Genomic DNA, 20,591 nt, shown 5'->3' with positions numbered 1-20,591 from the left:
GGCCTGGTCTCTATTATCTTTTTCAGGATCATACAGCAATTCATCATTTGTTGGAATCCTGTGCTGTCTCTTCTTTTTCTTCTTGTTTACCTGTGCTCCTTCGTCTTCATGCTCAGAATCAGAATCAAAATGTATATCGTCGTAGTACTTTGCTGGAGCTATTCCAACTTTTTCATTTCCCGAGGAAGACCCTGTTCCAAGAGAAGACAGCCTGTCCTCCATTGTTTTTATGGTGGAACTTAACTCAGCTTCCATTTCTTTTTCAAATTCATCTTCACAAGAGGACTCACTTTCTCCAGTAAGACACTCTGATGAGTTTTTGTTTCTGGTCAGGGGTTCCATGTAAAAGTATGTCCACTTCATCTTCAGAGCTGCTCAAAGCTGGCTCCTCGTTGCTAGGCTCTTCAAATGCATAGGGGTCATAGTCATCCTGGAGCCGGCTCATGGCGTCCCAGAGATAGCCTACACAAACTCACACAGCTTAGCGTTTCCGTTTACACTGCGTGACCGCCCCTGACGTTACCCCAATTTTTCTTATTCTTAATGTGGACCCACTACAAATGGGCGTTGTCGTTTCTCCAGGTGTATCAGACTTTGTGTTCTTTTGTGTCCTGATTATATTCTACTGAGCTATCTCCCCAGGCCCTTGTGTCGTGATTATAAAATATGTAACAGCTTAAATTGTTATGTCTTTTTGGTGTAATGCACCATTTATCAACATGAACTATAGTGCTATTTTTAAAAGTATAGCTCCTGTATGTTTCTTTTGCCCAGTATTATATGATATGATTCCATTCTGTAGGAGTCCCTTCCTGGTTCTCGTCTCGGTCGAAGAAGTTAATATTTGTAATCCCAAAGATATGTTATTGGAATCCCACCAAGTTTATTCCAATCTACCACTCCCAGTGCAACCCACATGAAAATAAAGACACTAAAACATATTTATAATTATTGGGGAGCCAAGGGGCCCTAAGTCCAGCCATGAAGATGGCTTTCTGGAACAAAGAGACTGACCCAGGGCCTCACCCAGTTTTATTCAGTGGAGGAGTGGCTTGAGGAGGAATGATCGAGAATTGTAGGAAGTAGGTGAGTACTGTGAGCTGAGCTAGGTGGATGGCCTACATTTACCTCTGCCATATGCAGAGAGGATATGCAGAGAAAGTAATCTGCATTATGTTATTGAAATAGTAACTGATGTTTTGCATGGTCTGGTGCTTCAGCTTTGATGTAGTCTTTCAAGCCCCAGGAAGTCATAGCCTCTGTCTCGAGGCTCGATCCCAGCTGGCAGCGCGGAGCATTAGCTCTACCATCCTGTCTCAACCCAGCTCACATTAAAGAGCAGCAGGTTTACCAGGTAAAACATGCATGCCACCTTCAAAGACTATCACCAGCACCTCAGCTAGACCAGTACACATTGCTTAAGGCCAATTGAAGGATAAACAGGAGTCCTGGCCAGCTCTGTACATATCAATGGGAGGAAACAGGGTCAGGCTCAGTGAAGATGGAGACAGTCGCTCTTCTTTCAAGGAGAGCTGCTCAGGGGGTCCTCCACAGTTCCCCCTTCTTTGTTTTGAAGAAGCTGGAGCAGTGTCAGGTCAGTTGTGGCCGCATAGCCCGTAGTTGTTGTTGGGCTGAGAATCCTCCGTGACACACTTTAAACAAGAGAATGAGCACACCAATTCCAATATAAATCTAAAAATGAGCCTTGAGATGTGCAAATGGATTCAACTGCTCTAAAGCGTCAGCAAATTTACCCCAGTCTTTAATCTGGGCATCAGTAGTGGCCATCTGCTGTGACATTAGCAATACTTTTCTCTAAAGATCATCTATATCCAAAGTAATACTTTGATGGATAGTTCCATATATGTTTCTTGATTAGTTCCCAAGGATGAAGACTTCTGTACTATGGTAATGGGGTGATACAAAAGTGGGTTATATTATAGTGACATTTTAAACCTTGTTGTAATTATAAACTTTCACTATGATCTTCCATCCAAAGGGCCGAGGTTTCTAGAATGCTTGCTTGGGTTACTAACTTCATATTAATATTTTGCTGAATTTCCTGCTGTCACAAATTCTTGTCCAGTCGTCTACAAGGTGAGCAGTTAATATGGAATGAGCTAACGTCATAGAGTCAATAACTGCACAGGCCATCGAAAGCACCCAGGAGGTTGTCCCTGCTATAATCCAAGCATCTTCTTAGTCCAATTGATAACTCTTTTAATTAATGTCTCTACCAAGAAAGAACTAAGTGAATGACACCATGACCCTGTTAGACTGACTGGAAGCCAAGCTCCAGGCATCCTGACCATGATCACCACTGTGGAGTCATTGGAAGGATGTTCAGATATGATACATGAGAACATATTTGGTTGCCATTCTTTCTTTCTAGTAGTACCTGAGGACCATGAGCACATGTTTACCTTTATGTATGTATGTCCTTGTAATACTGCTCTAACTTTTCCTCCAGCTCTCAGTTGCAGATGCCCAGTGTGCAGTAGTCCACCATGAAAACGCAGGGCTAGATTCCATAAAGTACGTTGTATGGGCCCAGTTTTGTCACTAAAAATGAGTCTGAGGATGGGAGGATTGAGGCCTCTACCTGACCATGTAACATTGGAGAAGGCCTCTGAGATCATGATACAGTCGGAGGAGTCTGTAAAAGAAATCTTGTGCCAATCTCGATCTGTCCTAGAAGGAATCCTGCAGGGGACCAGTCTATAAAGGAATAATTATATTTGCATGTAGCTTGTCCATGGTGTGGATCCCTGCAAGTCTGCCATGTGCCCAAATCACCCTCCTCAAAATGAGGAGCGTGAGCTTCTGGAATATAGGCAGGAATGGTAGGTTTTAAATCTCTTACAAGGTTACAATCCAACAGAATAGAATGTAGTGTTAGTAAGGCAAATTGACCTTTAAACAGTTGTTCTTCCCAAGTCTGATCTGCAGCCGACATGCAAAGGCTAGCATCTTGTTGTAGATGGGCTACACTAAGCTTAGTCTATTCTTGTAAATGCATTAAAATTTGTAGGCCAGGCAGAATAATATATATATAGGGGTATTACTCTTTGTAGAATGGAAAACCTCTGAGGGCCTGTCCATCCATGTAAGAGGTCTAAGCCAGGATGCATTAGGTATGTAGGCCCAATACACTTCTCCTTGAACCAAAGGAGTACACAGAGAAGCTGCTATAAGGTTAGGCATTGTAAAGAGAATATTATCAGGTGACTGAACCAAACTGTGGCAGTTAACTAGGTGGCAAGCCTCACAAATGGTCTCCTGCAGGCCTTCCCAGGAAGGTGGAGGACGTGCTGTCAGGTTCATTGCTTGAGGTCTCGGGAGAGAGCTTGATGTGTTGTGTAGATGGGTTTGGTTCTGGCCACGGAACAGCTCTGATGATCATATCTCTTGATTTTCTGTGGAAATATAAGCATAACCTCAGCCCCAATTTAAAGTGATGCCAAAAAAATAAAAAATAAAAGTGATACCAGACCATTCCAAACACCTTTTTGGAGATCACACCAAGCCATATTAAGAAAAGTTAAAATATATGTAGCAAAGTTTTGACTCTGTGTTCGCCTTTTTTTTTGACTACTTGATTTTTTAGTTTAAGACATATGTGTTCAGTTATCATTTGACCTTGGGGGTCATATGGCATCCTCTGTAACATGTTTTTATCTTCCAGTTGTCAAAAAACTCTTAAAATTTTTACTAATGTAAGCAGAACCAATATCAGGTTTTAATGTTTGTAACATTAAGTTAGGAAAGGCTGATGTACAGCACTGTTAGACACATTGCTTTTGTTTACCTATATGACATAACATGGGGCACATGTGAGCACATATCTATAAAACCATGAATATATTTAAGTATGTTAAAAGAGGATATATGGGTAACAATCATTTGCCATGATCAGTTGGTTCTAAGAGCTTTGGGCTTGTAGCTTTGCCAAGGAATAGGCCTAGGAATGAGCAGATAAGCAGAACATGACATGATGATCTGTCTAGCTTGTGCTCTGATCATTTTACATTCTTTTTGCAAAGGTTTAGAATTTTGAGAAACAAATTTATGGGGTTGTCTTGCTTTATCAGAAGTGAAAAATCAGATTTACAGTAACATCTGTATTGTAATTAACCGATGACAACAAACCTAGGAGATTAGAGATCTAATAAGATCAAGAAAGAATGCAGCAGTTCTACTTAATACAGCTCCTAGCAATTCTAAAAACAGTTGCAATAAAGTAGGTTTGAGTGACTCAATTGCAGTTGTTCTCTTACCAATGTTGATGAAATCCTTAACTTTTCCTGTGGAGTATCAGTGGCCTTCATTATGAATTCAATTTTATATCTTTTTTGTTCAACTAAAAGCAGAATTGTGGGGCCGGGGAGATGGCTCAGTGGAATAAGTGCTTCCCTGGCAAGCACAAGGGCCTGAGTTCAATCCCCGGTTCCACCAAAAAAAGCAGAATTGTAAGAGTACAGCTCTGCAAGTTGTCAGCTAAGCCTTTGCTTTCTTGATATTCCATCCTAGCCATCATCCTGCTATTTGGTAACACACAACTCTGAGGCTCTGAAGTAAGTAAGAGAGTGTCCCATTCTTTTATGAGGTTTATGCAACATAGATTGACTGGAATGGGTGCGATAAATGGTGTTATAATACCTTTCTGTCCATCAGGGCCAATGTATGAAAGAGGCAGCACAGTCTTGGAGACAGAGGAGATCCTAAGCCTATCAGAGCTGTAGAGGCGGGTCCAGTTGGCCAAGCAGGCAGCCAAGATTGGCTATTGATTATAGTGACATCAGCTCCAGAATCCATCCATCCAATAAAAGATTTCCCTTTAAACATAATGTCACAAATAGGTCTAGAAACCAAAATACTCTGGGAAAAATCAAATTCTTTGCTTAAAGGCTCATCACTACCAGGTTCACATGTGGAGTTAAGGACTAGAGTAGAAATTTCAGTGGGAATTAAATTTGGCTTCCCCCCCCTAACAAATTAAGGCAAGAAGCCAGTAGTAAATCTAATTTTGAATTCTGAGTGGTTCTTTGTATGAGGCATCTCGGGTCTTGCCTTGCACCCATCCTGGTAGTGGGATCATTGTTTGTCTGATTTGAATTAAATATCACTAGCTTAACTGGGTCCAAATTTCTGGAGTACTGAATGACCCTTCTTTTGTTATTGCTACTGGGATAGTATCTAATTTTTTTTTTCGGGGGGGCGGTGTCTGGTGCTTCAGCTTTGATGTAGTCTTTCAAGCCCCAGGAAGTCATAGCCTCTGTCTCAAGGCTCTATCCCAGCTGGCGGCACAAAGCATTGGCTCTTCGTCTTGTCTCCACCTAGGTCACAGTAAAGAGCAGCAGGTTTAGGTTACCAGGGAAACACTCACACCACCTTCAAAGAGTATCACCAGCACCTCAGTTAGACCAGAACACATTGCTAAAGCCAATTGAAGGATAAGCAGGAGTCCCAGCCAGCTCTGTACATATCAATGGGAGGAAACAGGGTCAGGCTCAGTGAAGATGGAGACAGTCGCTCTTCTTTCAAGGAGAGCTGCTCAGGGGGTCCTCCACACCATTCAGTTCTAATATATTTATATCCTTATGTTTTAGATGTGTCTCTTTTATAAGCAGTATATAGTTAGATTTTTGTCTTACATTTTAAAATTTAGCATATTAGCATTTCATATTCAACTTTGTATTGTCTCATGTATGTTTTGTCTTCTGTATTTTTTTTTCATTCTGTTCTTTCTTCATTCTGGTTATTCTTCCCTACTACTTTGAAGGTTGTACCATTTGTTTCTGTTTTTGTGATTACATTGGAAATCACAAATGCTCCTTTAAATTGTCCTGTCTAATGCTAGTCACATCTTGGCTTTCACATTGATCAGTGCTAAGATTTTATAATAAGTTGGCTGTACCTCTCCCAATTTAGACTTAAAACATTTTTACTTGTATGTATTGGTAAACCTTACAAGGAATTATTACTGTTAGAATTTTTACTGTGTCTGTATGGAACCAGTTCTCACTTAAGTCTGCCTCTGTGTTCAGAACTTTGACTCACTATTCTTCTTTGTGAAACACATTCTTTAAAATTTTCTGTCCTATAGTTTACCTGTGGTGAACTCAGTGCTTACTAGAAAATGCTTCTATTTGGCTGTTGTTCTTGGAGATAGTTTTAGAGTTTCTTGGGTTCTTTTTCAGGCTGAGGACATCTTCTCCCTCTCTTTTCATTTCTATTGCAACTTTTTCATAAGTCACTGTGATTTGGTCTTTGATTCTTTGAAAACGGTCTGCCTTTTGTTTGCCTCATTACCTTAGGATTGGTTTTCTGTGGTTTCACACATGAGCGTAGTGTTACATTTATTCTATGTTGTATTTTGCATCAGAACAATAAAATTTGGGGGCCGGGGAGATGACTCAGTAGAATAAAAGCTTCCCTGGCAAGCACAAGGGCCTGAGTTCAATCCCCGGTTCTGCCAAAAAAAAAAAAAAAAGAACAATAAAATTTTTAGCTATCATCTGCCCCCAGATGCCCTTATCCCATTCTGTCTCTTCTTCTGTGTTCCAGGGAAGCATGTCAGTCCTTTTTGTTACAACCTGTACCCTCCTTATGCCAATCCATCCTTCTCTTCTTTCAGCAGTCCTGAGGACTGAAGTTAGGTATGCATTACCACTGAGCAACACCCCTAATTCTTTTTGAGTTTTGAGACAAACTCTTGCTAAGTTGAGCAGGCTGGCCTTGACTTGCAGTCCTCGTGCCTCAGTCTCCTGAGTACCTGGGATTATAGGCATGTCATCACACCTGGCTGGAAAACCCATCTCGTTGTTAATGAGTGCTTCCGGTAGATTGTTTCTTTTAATCTGTCTTCTTTGGTGTAATTCTTTCCCTAGCTATACCTAATACTTCATTAATCTAAAATATTGAGTTCTTCATTGACTATTCTCTAATTTGTTTTTCAGTTTTCCAAGTTTTGTTTTTTCTATTTAAAATAGAAATTTAGGTTTGCTTAGGTTACCATATCAGCATTACCCAAGTAGTTCTTGCTTTTCGTACATTTTGCCATCTGTATATAGTTTATTTTTCTTTGTTATCTTTTTATTCTGATTAGGAATTGAACTCAGACTGAGTGTAATCATTGGTATTTTTAATAATTGGGAGGAACTTTTAAAAAAGCAGGCTATTTTGAGAATCAGATATATGAACATTGAAATCATTAAAGGCTTTGACAGAAAATAGTCTTGAGATTACTGAAAATGGGCCAGCTGAAAGCTTCTGAATAGACAGGCTGATGGTCAGGCCGGGCGAGGCCTAAGGAGCTTTGCTGGCCAAAGGGTGTGCTGAGGAGCCCAGCACGGCCTCCAGGCCTCACTCCAGGCGCCAGGCAGGTTTGCAGCCAGAACAAGATGGAGGTGTGTTCCTAGGAGGGGCTACGTGTGAACCAGGTGTTGGTTTGCTTGTGATGGCTGAGCATGTGCTCCAGAGGGTGTACTATAAATCACTTCTGATGGCCCAGTTTACTTGATCTAGGTATGATAAATTTAGGCCTTTTGTGTGTGTGTGTGGAACCGGGGATTGAACACAGGCCCTTGCACTTGCCAGGCAAGCGCTATTCTACTGAGCCATCTCCCTGGCCCCATGGATAAATAAATTAATGTGCAGAAGTTTTTAGAGCACCACCTCACCCAGAGCAAGCCTTAAAGGGCCAGCCTCTACTCTTACATAGCCAGGAGAGGGGAACAGCAGGCTTAGCACTGAGTGTGTTCAGTTTTCCTGTGTCTTGCCTGTCAGTGTCTGCTCCACTGGTTTCTACTCCTTATTTAGAAATGTCTGAGGTGCACAGACTTTGGAATTTGGACAGCCTGGACTAGAACCGCACCAGCTCTTAGAGTGTGACCTGCGACATACTACTCCATCGCCCTCAGATTCCTAAGTGGCAAACCAGCAATAATAATTGTTGGTATAATTTCCTAAGATTGTTGGGAGAGTTATGTAAGAAAAAGCCTTGCACAGTTCTGTTGGTCTGTATCCTCATCATTGTTACTGCCATGCTGTATAATTGTCTGTAATCTGGAGATGACACAAACTGCTCGGTACCACTTAGAAGACCAAGTTAGATAATACACATAAAGTGCAGAGTTAAATGTCCAATTGGTGATTCTGTAAACAAATTCTGATTTTTAGCTTTCAGTTTCTCATGCTGTATCCTCCTGCAGACTAAAGGTTGCAGTGGCATTCCTGAGACCTCAGACCTCCCCATCATGTCTGTGCCGTGGGAGCGGAGGCAGCAGCGCTGGGCCTGCGGAGCCCTCGCTCCTCTTTCTGTGCACGCCTCTCTCCCCTCAGCTGCTCTTTCCCTTATTCTTATCATGTCTAACATCCATGTTCATTCTTTTCAATATTTACTGCGGTTAGAATGAGCATTTATTGGGGCTGGTGAGATGGCTCAGTGGTCTAAAGCACCTACTTAGAACAAGCTAAGCTAAGCAAAGCACAGGAACCGCGGTTCAATCCCCCAGCACCACACGCCAGCCGGCCCCGCCCCCTGGTGGGCTGAGCTGGCCACACACACACACACACACACACACAAATAAATTTAAAAAATTAAAAAAAAAAAAGAATGAGCATTTATTTATTTAGTCTCTGCTGGCAATCTTGTCATTGAGTAAAACAAAATTTCCCCAGGAACATTTCATTGAACTTTAAGTCTTAGCTGTAAGATTCGATATGGCTGTTTGATACAAGTATTATCTAAAGAAAATGGGTCTTTTAAAACATCTTGATTTTTATTTTATTGTCTTAAGAAAACACTTGGCAAACAAAAACGAGAAATGACAGTCATTCTCATTTGATTGCTTTTTATTTTCAGAGTGGCAGACAGCATACTACCTTCTCAGCAGAATCAAGTCGGAGCCTTTTGATCTGTCTGCTTTGGGTCCTTAAGAACGCAGATGAGACGGTTCTACAAAAATGGTTCACAGATCTCTCAGTCTTGCAGCTAAATCGACTACTAGATCTTCTCTATCTCTGTGTATCTTGCTTTGAGTACAAAGTAAGTGCCCATAATACTATTGCAGAGGAAGTGATGTGGAAAGAGAAGAAAATGTTCTCAATGCCTCTTCTAATATTTTAATTTTAGGGGAAAAAAGTTTTTGAAAGAATGAACAGTTTGACCTTTAAAAAGTCAAAAGACATGAGAGCAAAACTGGAAGAAGCCATTCTTGGGAGCATAGGTGCCAGGCAGGAAATGGTGCGCCGAAGCCGAGGCCAGCTGGGTATGTACACAGGGCCTGCCCCGCTTCTGAGGACCACTTTGGTCTCCTTGTGACAGTTCTGTTTCACTTTTCATAGCATACAAGTTGCGATGCTGACGTAAGTGGGGTGAACATACTTCCTAGTAGTCTCACTTTATTGGACCCATTGCCTGTGATTATTAATATCCTTATCCCCCACTCCTTTTTTAAAGCCGACTTGTTTGGGGAGCAGTTTTAGATTCACAGGAAAGCTGAGCTCAAGGCATAGAGATTTCCCAGATGTCCCTACGCAGACACAGGCAGAGCTCTCCATCCTCAGCAGCCTGTCCAAGTGACGTGTCTGTCTCGGTTGTTCGGCACTGACCTGCTATCACCAGGCCGTAGGCTCCTGCAGGGCTCGTCTGTGTGGAATCTCTTTACTCTTGACAAGGTTCCGGTCTACACAGTCATCGACAGGTGCACCGCCCCTCACCTCCGTGTGAGGGAGAAGAGAGGCTCGCTGCGGGGCAGAGGCCGGCGCGGTGGCACCTGAGGTCTGCTCCTAATCCCAGGTCTGCTGCTCGGAGGCCACACAAGTCCTTACTCTCTACACCTTCTGCTTCCTTGTGTGCTCGTGATTGTTTTGAGAATTCAGAAGAGAGTGTGCTTTACTGATCTCCTCATCTTTGGAATGGTCATGTGTACAGCATAATTGAAAGACAGTGAATGTTTACATTTTTCCCTTTTTTTTTTTTTTTTTTTTTTTTTTTTTTGGCGGAACCAGGGATTGAACTCAGGCCTTTGCGCTTGCCAGGCAAGTGCTTATTCCACTGAGCCATCTCCCCGACCCCTAATGTTTACATTTTTAATAATAAGTATCACAATAAAAGATAGTCTGCCATTAATCCTCCTCCAGCTGCCACCCCTGGCTTCAAACACATTTATCCCATTGCTCATACCACTTTCTGAAGTAGGAAAAAGAAGTCTTCCCCAGAGTTTATGCAGTTGTGCTATGTGGCTGTCCTGCTGTCCTGAGGTGAGTTAGCACATTGACCCTTCCGTGTTGTCTTGACTCTGGGGAAGAACCAGTGTCACACGGCGCCAGGTCTAGTGAATGAAGTAGAGGAGGGGCCGGGGAGATGGCTCAGTGGAATAAGCGCGTCCCTGGCAAGCGCAAGGGCCTGAGTTCAATCCCCGGTTCCACAAAAAAAATGCAGTGGATGAGGACGCTGTCGTGTTGTTAGGAGCTGCCTTTCCTGTGGATGGCAGCTGGCTGCAGCATTAGCCGTATTATTCACCACACCTCTAAGGACTCAGAAAGGAGGATTTCCAGGGACACAAGTGGCAGTAACGAAAGCATAAGTGTATGAAGTGTGTGAGAAGATCTGGAGGAGGATTCATGGCGATGTGTCTGTTACTGTGATAAACTTTTTTTTTTTTTTTTACAAATGGTCATCTTTATTTCGCTAAAAAATAAGATGTGAACTACTATGAACAAGAAACATAGTTTTAAAACATATCAAATAAAGCTTAATGTAATTACAACAAGAAATTAAAAATATAATTGTAGTGGGGGATATGTTTCCTGTCAGCCTGTGTCATTATAATAAGTATGTATGGGGAAATTACTTAATCTTAAAATTAAGATTTTTTATTTTGTTTTAATAATTTTATTGAGAAACATAGCAATGAGACAGTTTCAAAACCAATTACTAGCACAGTTTCAATAATTAATACATTGCATATTGTTGTCTTAGTGGTTATTCATTGTACAGGATGTAGATATGATATCCTGTTTACAAACACTATTAGAACAAATCTTTCTATTCATTGAATTAAAAAAATATAGCTATATATCTATCCTAACTATTTTGAATATACAGATACAAAATAGTTGTTCATTTGTATCCCCTTTTTTTGTTTAGTTTTGTCAGAGAAGGGTATTCCGGGCCTGGAGAGATGGCTCAGTGGAATAAGTGCTTCCCTGGCAAGCAGAAGGGCCTGAGTTCAATCCCTGGTTCCACCAGAAAAAAAAGAGAAGGGTATTCCATTGTCACTTAAGGTGGTGACCTAGCGCAGCGGTTTCCGCGCTGGGCTCCATTGTCACTTAATTATTATAGGTGCATGAATTCAGCAAAATATTCCAGTATAGTCCAGTAGTCCATAATAGTAGTGGGTTTTCCGTAAGACTGGCAATGTCGGAATTTGTTGATTTGAGCCTTTTACAGCTCAGCCTATTAATATGGCTTTACTTTTTATACTTCGTTTTTATACTTTTCTGCTGGATGGTTAAGACCAAGATAAAGCAAGACCTATGTAACAAGAAGTGTAGCTTTTGTATCTGACAAGGTCAGTCAAATCCCCTCAGGATTTATCCTGTTACCCTGTACCACAGTTTGTAGATCCTTTGTCAGTGTCAGCCATGTGGATGAGTCATGGTCACTGCTTGACCAGTTTGCTCTCCGTGACAGCCTGAGAGAATGTTTTCTCTCCATGTGACTCTCCCCAGGCACACTGTACATCATCGATCACTTTCCTCTGTGGTCCCATAATCTCCTTGATCAGAAAATCTGGAGCACAACTGAGTTACAGGATGTTACAGTACAGGTTCTCCTATGTCCTGAGTCTTCACTGACCTTGAAGGGCTAGGACCAAAATGTTGGCTGTCCTTGCAGCCCTTCTTCTCTAATTTTTGGTCTGCAAACTTAGGTTGCTAACCTTCCAGAAGAGAAGCTTATTGTTACTGCTCTACAACATAGGCAGTTGAACTTAACTTCACTCTCTGTCTGAATTGATCACTCCTTTTATGTGAAAAATGTGTACATTGTAGAGGGCTGCACATATGCTATTTCTTAGAGTTCCTTAACATCAGGGCCATGGCTCAGTGATCTGTTTGTGGGAACATTTAGCTTATATGTAGCCCTACAACCTCATCTACTCTGGAGGCTGAGGCAGGAGGCTAATCACATTCAAGGTCACCCTGGGCAGGTCCCCCCTTCAACTAGTGTACGCATAGGCGCAGTGGGACACGTAGCTCAGGAGCACTGTGCCCAGCGTGTACCTCGCATGCATGAGACCGTCTACTCCATTCCCAGCACCTCCCTCCCAGAGTGAAAGGACTCTGTGAATTAGCAGTTCTGTTTCTGAGTTTGTGTCCAAAAGGAATGAAAATAGGGGCTCAAACTGATAGTTGTACATTGTGCCTGACTTCGGCATTCATACTTTTTTAGAGGGTCATACCTAATTTATAAGATAAAAGAGAACCTAGAGGTACATTGTAAACTGTGTATAACTAAAGTAAAAAATGGAGTTCACAATTCCTTCATAGGCAAAGACAGTTGTCAGTTTTATTATTAACTCCAAATGTATGCAGCCTGTAGAAAGTGAATAAATGATCACTGTGCGAAGAACCTATCAGAACACTACAATTAAAAAATATTGGGATGGCCAGATAGCTCAGCGGATTAAAGCCCCTGCTTAGGCAGATGAATAATTATCTTTTTCTTTGAGATTAAGAAAGTAGAACTCAGCCAGGGAGATAGCTCAGTGGAATAAGTGCTTGCCTGGCAAGCACAAGGTCCTGTGTTCCATCCCTGGTACCATGAAAAAAAAGAAAGAAAGAAAAAAGTAGAACTCAGAAGTAAATAGCTTGCCTGAGATCAGAGACTGAGGGAAAAGAGCAAAGTCCTGGGCTGTTATACACCACAGTGCTTTCCAAGGCTTATTTCTAGAGTAAACAGAACCACTAACTGCTATAAAATATAAGCTGTGAAAAAAAAATATATATATAAGCTGTGTTACATACATGTTACCTATTAAACCTGTGTGGGCTCTTGGACAACTATCCTGGTGTGAATATAAATTATGAAATTCTTTTTTGTCTTAGAAAAATCAGGCCTTTGTAGTTCCTGTGGACATTTGGCCACAAGGCGTTTTTAACTCAGGAAATGAGTGGTAATGTTCTAGGGGAAAAAGAAATGATAGAAAAATAGATTATCAGGGCCAGGGAGATGGCTCAGTAGAATGAGCATTTGCCTGGCAAGCACAAGGGCCTGAGTTCAATCCTCAATTCTTGGGGGGGGGGGCAAGATTATCACATTTATTCTGCTGATATTTTAATAGAAGTATGGGGTTTTCTTTCATAAAATTTCTCCCAAAAAATCAAAATAAAGAAGAAGGAAAAAAATGAAAAGGGAAAGAGAAGAAAAGGAATACACTGACTTGTCCTTTATTTGTATAACAAGTGATTGCATTACTTGGTATTTTTTGTTTCCATTTGAATGCTGAATTTTTACTCTCATCATTCATTTGTCCTCCCAGGCAATTTGCAGTCTTGAATCTTTTTCAGCAGGGAGCATTAGTTTTCTAGTGAGCACTTGATGGCTGACTGGCTTGCTGTGGAAAGGTGCGTTTGCGTTGCCCCAGTTCTCAGCAGCTTTGCCATTCCACTGCCCCTGCCTTCAAGAAGCCCCTACCACCCTGTCTGCACCCAACCTTAGGAATTTCTCAAAGGAAATTCTTTCTCTTTCTCTTTTCTTTCCTTTTCTCTTCTTTTTTTTCTTATATAGACAAAGGCAGTAGTAATTGCTTTAAGAATCCTTTCTATTCTATTTATTTAGTGGGCAAAAGTTGATTGAGCACTCAGTAAGTGGGAGAAAGTTTAATTAGGCTGGGCATAAAGTGCTGGACAAAATAGAGATCATTTCTGTTCTTAGGTAGCTTACAGGCTTGCTGTCATGACTGCTGTGGAGTGAAGCAAGCAAATTAATACCAAGGAAAGACAGGAGCAGGAAAGACCACTGCCCAGCCATAGTGCGCAGGAAGAGCAAGGGTAACAGGAAGTGTTGTGAGGCCTGAAGTCCACAAGGTGTGGGAGGGAGACAAAGCTCTAGAGAGGCGAGCAGCCTCAGCGAAGGCTGGAGTACTCAAGGCCTTGGAAAGTCTGCATTAGAACCCTTACAGGGGGGCCGGGGGATGGTTCAGTGGAATAAGTGCTTCCCTGGCAAGCGCAAGGGCAAGGGCCTGAGTTCAATCCCCGGTTCCACAAAAAAAAAAAAAAAAAAAGACCTTTACTTATTTAAAGGCTGTATTTTTTTTTCAAGGAATGTCCCATATAGTGAATATATATTTGTAATGATTATGAAAATATAAATAAAAAACAACATCCCACTTATGCAGAGGGTAAAACAACAATAAAATTAATGGCAGGTGTATTTGCCAGTACACATGCCATAGTCTAACTGAAATGATGTCTTAAAATTGGCTTTGGAATTTGCTTGGCAGAGAGGAGCCCATCTGGCAGTGCCTTTGGAAGTCAAGAAAATCTGAGATGGAGAAAAGACATGACTCACTGGCGTCAGAACACGGAGAAGCTTGACAAGTAACAGAATCGCCTTTGTTTCTATTGGGCCTCTTTGACTTCAGAGTGCAACGTCAAGCCTTTAGTGTTATGTCTGTCAGACACTCAAGCCTTGGCTGTGCTCTAGCTCCTTGCACACGCTGGCCTCACGTGCACACAGCTCCTGTGCTCCTGCAGCAGTGCTGCCAGAAGGAACAGAAAAAGATAAAATACTTATCGTTTTGTTTTAACGTTAGGTTAAAAGTCCATACTGAACTAAATATTTTAAGTATTACAAAAAAATTGTAAAACTAATGTCTGCCTTCCTTGAGCCTGGAATAAAATGGAGGAGAGACAAGCCACGATTCAGGGCCACAGGCAGCGATGGCGTCACTGCCAGAGCACACATGCACCCCCCAGGCCTGCCCTCCACTCCCGAGATGTCCCCAGCGTGTGTACCTGGCCTGAACCTCACGTGGAGCCGAGAGCCAGACATCTCTTTACAAGTTAGCCCCAGGAGCTTGCCTGTCCCAGAACCTATGAGGATAAAGTGACTGGCTCATCCAGGCTTGCCGCAGACGTTCTGAGAGGCTGAGGCAGGAGGGTTGGGAGGTCAAACACAGCCTGGGCCACTTAGCCACAAAACAAGACTGTCTCACAGGCCTGGAGTTGCACCTCAGTGCAAATGCCTTGGGTTTATTTCCCATTACTACCAAGAAGTTAAAAAAGAAATCAAAGGAAACTGGATGAAAAATTTTATCCCAAATAAGTACACTGAAGGGCCGGCCAAATAGCTCAGCAGACTAAAGCGCTTGCTTAGGCAGACGCAGGGGTAGGGGCAGTGGGGTTCAGTCCCCAGGCCTACCGTGCTGGCCCTTCTCCCCAGGGCACGCTGAGATGGCGATTGAGACTGGGCATGGTGGCGCATGCCTGTAATCCCAGTGCTTTGGGAGGCTGTAAGCAGAAGGATCATTATGAGTCTGATCTTCGTTGTGAGACCCTGCAGACCCTGTCCTAAATGCAAGAAATAAAAATAAATACACTGCAAGTCTTTGGAATGCTGAGTCATAAACATAGGTATAGGTATAGGCATGCACAGTGCCACCTAGTGTCAGTTCTGTGCAGGAGAACACTGCGTGTCCCAGGCTGCACCGCCCCGGTGCTGCTGCAGGGGACGAAACGTGCTGCTGGGCTGCTCACACTGGTCTCTTTTGTCCAGGCAAACTTGAGAGGTGATTTCAAGGTTTCCATTTTTGTGTATCTTTTTAAATTACGGCTTTTAAGGGCTGGGGAGATAGTTCAGTACAATAAGTGCCCACCTGGCAAGCACAGGGTCCTGAGTTCAATCCCTGGTACCGCAAAAAAAAGAAAAAAAAGAAAAAAAACAAAAAATTGAGCCGGGGAGATGGCTCAGTAGAATTAAGGGCCTGAGTTCAATTCCTGGTTCTGCGAAAATTAATTAATTAATTAATTATGGCTTTTACAAAGATACTTAGACAAAGAACAAGGAGGGCACAAGAGTTCAAGGCCATGTCCATGCTCCCACCCCCATCCAGAGTGCCATTGTTGCATACTGTAAACATGTTCCAGTCAAAAAAAAAAACCTGAAAAGAGAGAAGCATCATTTCTTATTCTGTTTCATATTAGGTCAAGAGCAGAGATTGAACATGAAGCATTAATTGATGGAAACCTGGCTACGGAAGCAAACCTGATCATTTTAGACACATTAGAGATTGTTGTCCAGGTAAGTCCACAAAGAAGGGGAATTTCAAGTACAGCTTGGTAGATCAGGGTTGTGAGGAAGGTATTTATTGAGCCATGCAATTGCTTGTAAGTATCAGTAGCTCCTAAAAGTTTAACTTCACTTAAAGTAGTCTTTGATTCTTAAATTATAGATTCTGCCTTTGTGCACGGCTCCAGCTGTTGAGGGAAGTTTTGCTCCTCCACACGGCCACTGGTGTTTATACAGTTGCCTGTCCTGCTGTACTATGTCTGCGTGAATGGAGAGTCACATAGACATCAGGGATGCACTAAGTTTGTTCCAAATCTTTATATTGCAGCAGAATGTTAGGCTTTGTTTTTTGTTAGTGTTAGAGATTGAGCCCAAGTCCTTCACGCTGAGCTACATCCTCAGTCTGTTTATTTATTTAGGTAGGTAGGTAGGTAGGTAGGTAGACCGACAGACAACCTTGGTAAGTTGCCCAAGCTGGTCTTGAACTTGTGATCCTTTTGCCTCAGCCTCCCAATCGTTTGGGTATCCACCACTGTGTCCATCTTTAGGCTTTTTATGTATAATCATCTTAGTTGGCTCTATTAGTAGTCCTCTAGGCAGCACTAGCCTGCTAATAACAATAACTGTGCAGGTTGTGGTGGCGCATGCCTGTAGCCCTGCTACCAGCAGTCTGAGGTAGGAGACTGCAAATTTAAGGTCAACCTGAACAGTCCGCCAGAGGGATGTTAATTGCCTGTGATCACATAGCTAGGCAGCGGACAAAGCAGGATTTAAATCAGTTCCCGAGGGCTCTGCACTGTTGTGGCCATCTCTGAGGTTCCGCAGGCCTCCTGTCAGTCTCCCTCTGTTCCTGCCTTTCTGCTCCATTCTCTGCATTCCCATAAGATTGTTCGTTTCCTGGTGACAGTTTTTAAAATCCAGTCCTCCTTGATTATTTAAGAACAAAGGCTGGGGAGATAGCTTAGCAGTCTAAGTGCCTGCCTGGCAAGTGCAAGGACCCGGGTTTGATCTCCATTGCCACATACTGTGCCAGCCCTGAAGCTGGGCATGGTGGCGTATGCCTGTAATCCCAGCACTGGAGAGGCTAAGACAGGAGGATCACTGTGAGTCAGAATGCTATAGGGAGACCCTGTAACAAATAAATAAACAAAAAACAAAGGTAGGAAACTTCAGACTTAGAAGCTACCTTGTAAAAACAACGCCGCAGAGAAAGCTCGCACACGCCTATGACCCCAGCACTCTGGGAAGCTGAGGCAGTAGGGTCACAAGTTTAAGCCTAACCGAGGCACTTACTGATTAAGTGAAACTGCCTCAAAAGGTAAAAATTTACCAAGAATTGGTAGTGAAGGCCCTGGAAACTGTACCTGGAGTATACAAAGTAACCCAGATACCCGATGTACGTGATGTACGTGTACGCCGCCCCTTTGAAGCCAGGAGTGGGTACGTTTCCATCAGGAGGAAGGTGCAGCTGCAGAGTGCAAGCCTCTCTGTGTTGTGTCTGTGTGTGTGTGTGCACACCTGGAAGGGTGTACCTCAGGGCCGAGCCTCCTCCTGCTGCTCACATGTCTGTCCCTGGGATTAAAGCCACCCCAGAGATTTCGATTGTGAAGGAGGAGAACAGTACCAGTGCGGGGCCAGCTTCCCTGTCACAGCATGAGCCCCGTCGGGCTGGACATATTTACAGATGCCCAGCAGTGGTGGAAGGCCTTTAGCCTTTCAGCCTGAGGTGGCACATGTGCTGTAGGTGCACCACCGCTGCCCAGAGCACACTTAATGCGTTTCTGCGCCTATGTCTGTGCTGCTTTTTTTTTTTTTTTTTGTATTTTGTGCAGGGTCTCACTACACAGCTTGGACTCATAGTGATCCTCCTGTTTTCAGTCTCCCCAGCGCTGGGATTACAGGCGCAAGCCACCACGCCTGGACTCAGTCAGTCACAAGCTTAGCACTCCTGAGGGCGGGGCTGCCGGGCACGTGGTACCAGGGATCGAAGCCCGGGCCTGCACTTGCCCAAATAGGCACTTAGTCCACTGAGCTCTCTTGCCAGCTCTTGCTCCTCCTTTTTGAACGCTGAAAGTCTACCCATTCTTTTCCCTTCTCTTATCCAGCTCCTAGTTAACTACTTTTCCTTCTGTCTTTTCAGCTCAGCTTACTTATCATTAAAAAATGTTTATACATATTTCACCTCCCTAACCAGGTTGCAGATCCGTCTTTATTATACTTATGTATTTTGTTTGTTTGTTTGTTGTTGTTGGGGAGGTTTTTGTTGTTTTTTTGTTCTTTTGGGTTTTGTTTGTTTGTTTTTGTATGTTAGGGAAGGGTCTACACGGTGTTCAGTCTCACTACTAGATCAGACTCTAAGTAATCCCCCTGTTTACAGCCTCTCAAGAGCTGGGATTACAGGCAGGCACCACCATGCACAGTTCCAATTGCTTTCTCAGCATGCCCTGGGGGCGGGGCCAGCACGGCAGGACCAGGGATCAAACCCTAGCCCCTGGGCCTGCTTGCAGGTGCTTTAATCTGCTGAGCTATTTGGCTGGCCCTTACTTATGTATTTTTAAATCCCAGACAGTTTCCGTGACAGAATCCAAAGAAAGCATCCTTGGCGGAGTGCTGAAGGTGCTTCTCCACAGCATGGCCTGCAACCAGAGCGCCCTCTACCTGCAGCACTGCTTCGCCACGCAGCGGGCCCTGGTTTCCAAGGTGGGTCTGCGCTGCGCTCCAGCTGGCTTCGCTCGCTTGGCAGTGCCTGCTGGGATCATTGCGCGCCACGCCGTCTTGGTTCCTCTTCTCTAGGCTGAGAGAAAATTCTTACCACCCAAAATTAAGGTGGGAAAGGTTTATTTAGCTCACAGCTGCAGAAAGTTCAGGCCATAATCGATTAGCTGGCTCCTGGGCAGAGTACAGACAGGCAACACGGGGGAAGCAGTTCATTGCAAGCAGAAGGTGGTAGTAGAGCTCTCCTTCTGCACCTTCTAGTGTATCCCAGCTACTAGGATTAGAGTGGTGCCAAACCAGTCAGTAGACTGATGCAGTAATTGCCCACCTTTAATGCTAGTGCTGCACCACGAGTTGGTCACGCACTTTAGATTTAGCCACGTGTGTGACCACTCGAGGCTTTGAGGGGGCATCTAGACACAAGCCAGAGCAGACACATTCATTGTTTAACACGTGTGTGGCTAGAAGGGCAAATGATTGCCTGACGCCCGATTCCACACGGGCTCTCTGCAGCTGCCTGTCTTTAGGAGTTTCTCCTTATTTAGACCACCATTACCTAGTGTCTGGTCCAAAATATGTGAGCCTTCTGTACATCAAAGTCATTTATAAAAGAAATTTCTCTTCACCTTGTTCTGTTTGTTACCATTAAACTCAATTTACCAAGAATTTAATATGTATTTTGTTGTAATAAGGGTTTGCAAGGGAAACAATTCAATACAGGATACATAACTTACAGGGTTGTTTTATAGTAGTCACCCAAAGAGTCAAATACTGGGGCTGGGGAGATGGCTCCGTGGAATAAGCGCTTCCCTGGCAAGCACAAGGGCCTGACTTCAATCCCTTGTTCCGCAAAAAAAAAAACAAAAACCAAAACCAAAAAACAGAGTCAAATACAAAAGAGTGCAGGAGATCTCCACACACTAGAGACCCAAAAAATCCAGCTGAGGGTGGGCTCCCACAGCAGTGTCCAGCTTCATCAGTCCGGCCAAAAACAAGAGCCCGTGACAACTTCTCCACAAGCCCACCTGGGGACCAGGAGCCCCCAACAATGCCTCCTGTGAGTCTGTTCAAGGATCTGCACTGGGAAGGCCCAAAGGTCAGTGGTACAAGCTAGAAAGTCTGCGCCAGCGGGATGAAGGATCTGCGCCTTGCAGGCTGAGGGCTCTGCGCTGGGGCTGGGAAGCGATGCTCAAAGTAAGAACCAGAGCTCCCCCAAAGGTACCACAGCCATCCTTGGTGACAGCGAGGTCCCAAGCTCCTCCAGTGACGGGAATAGCTGCACTCGTAGCAGGAAAGCCAGCGCAACGAACTCCTCCAGGAGAACCAGCAGGGCCGTCTTCCTTTGTTTCTCCTTTCATGCTGTGGGCAGCAGTCCTCAGGTGGACCGCCATACCCAGCCCCACACTGAGCCAGTGCAGCCAGGTGTGACAAGCCGGCCTCTGGTGTCGCTGTGTTGTTACACAGCAGTTCGGACCAGGGAGGCCAGTCTGTCCTTCGGGGAATGAAAGTACTTTTTGCTCCACCGCTTCAAGGTGTGTACTTCCCGTGTTTATCTTCTCCTGGAAATACAGGAGGT

The 20,591-nt window shown here is 43.7% G+C and overlaps 1 protein-coding gene and 1 pseudogene across 7 annotated transcripts in view; one reads left to right on the top strand and one right to left on the bottom strand.

Moving 5' to 3' along the window:
- The window catches only part of LOC105742508, a 1,178-nt pseudogene extending 657 nt beyond the window's left edge, over positions 1-521 (bottom strand).
- Positions 1-20,591, top strand: part of Dock7 (dedicator of cytokinesis 7) — a 246,024-nt gene that overhangs the window by 173,394 nt on the left and 52,039 nt on the right. For all 7 annotated transcript variants that reach the window (XM_023718310.1, XM_023718311.1, XM_023718308.1 and 4 more), the window contains 5 exons: positions 8,867-9,049; positions 9,137-9,272; positions 14,514-14,610; positions 16,216-16,312; positions 18,866-19,000. In XM_023718310.1, the coding sequence (XP_023574078.1) occupies positions 8,867-9,049; positions 9,137-9,272; positions 14,514-14,610; positions 16,216-16,312; positions 18,866-19,000 (648 nt within the window). The remainder of the gene's footprint in view (positions 1-8,866; positions 9,050-9,136; positions 9,273-14,513; positions 14,611-16,215; positions 16,313-18,865; positions 19,001-20,591) is intronic.

Source organism: Octodon degus, unplaced genomic scaffold (assembly GCF_000260255.1).
Source record: "Octodon degus isolate 3935 unplaced genomic scaffold, OctDeg1.0 scaffold00057, whole genome shotgun sequence".
Lineage (NCBI taxonomy): Eukaryota > Metazoa > Chordata > Mammalia > Rodentia > Octodontidae > Octodon > Octodon degus.
This window is presented reverse-complemented; position numbering and strand designations above follow the sequence as displayed.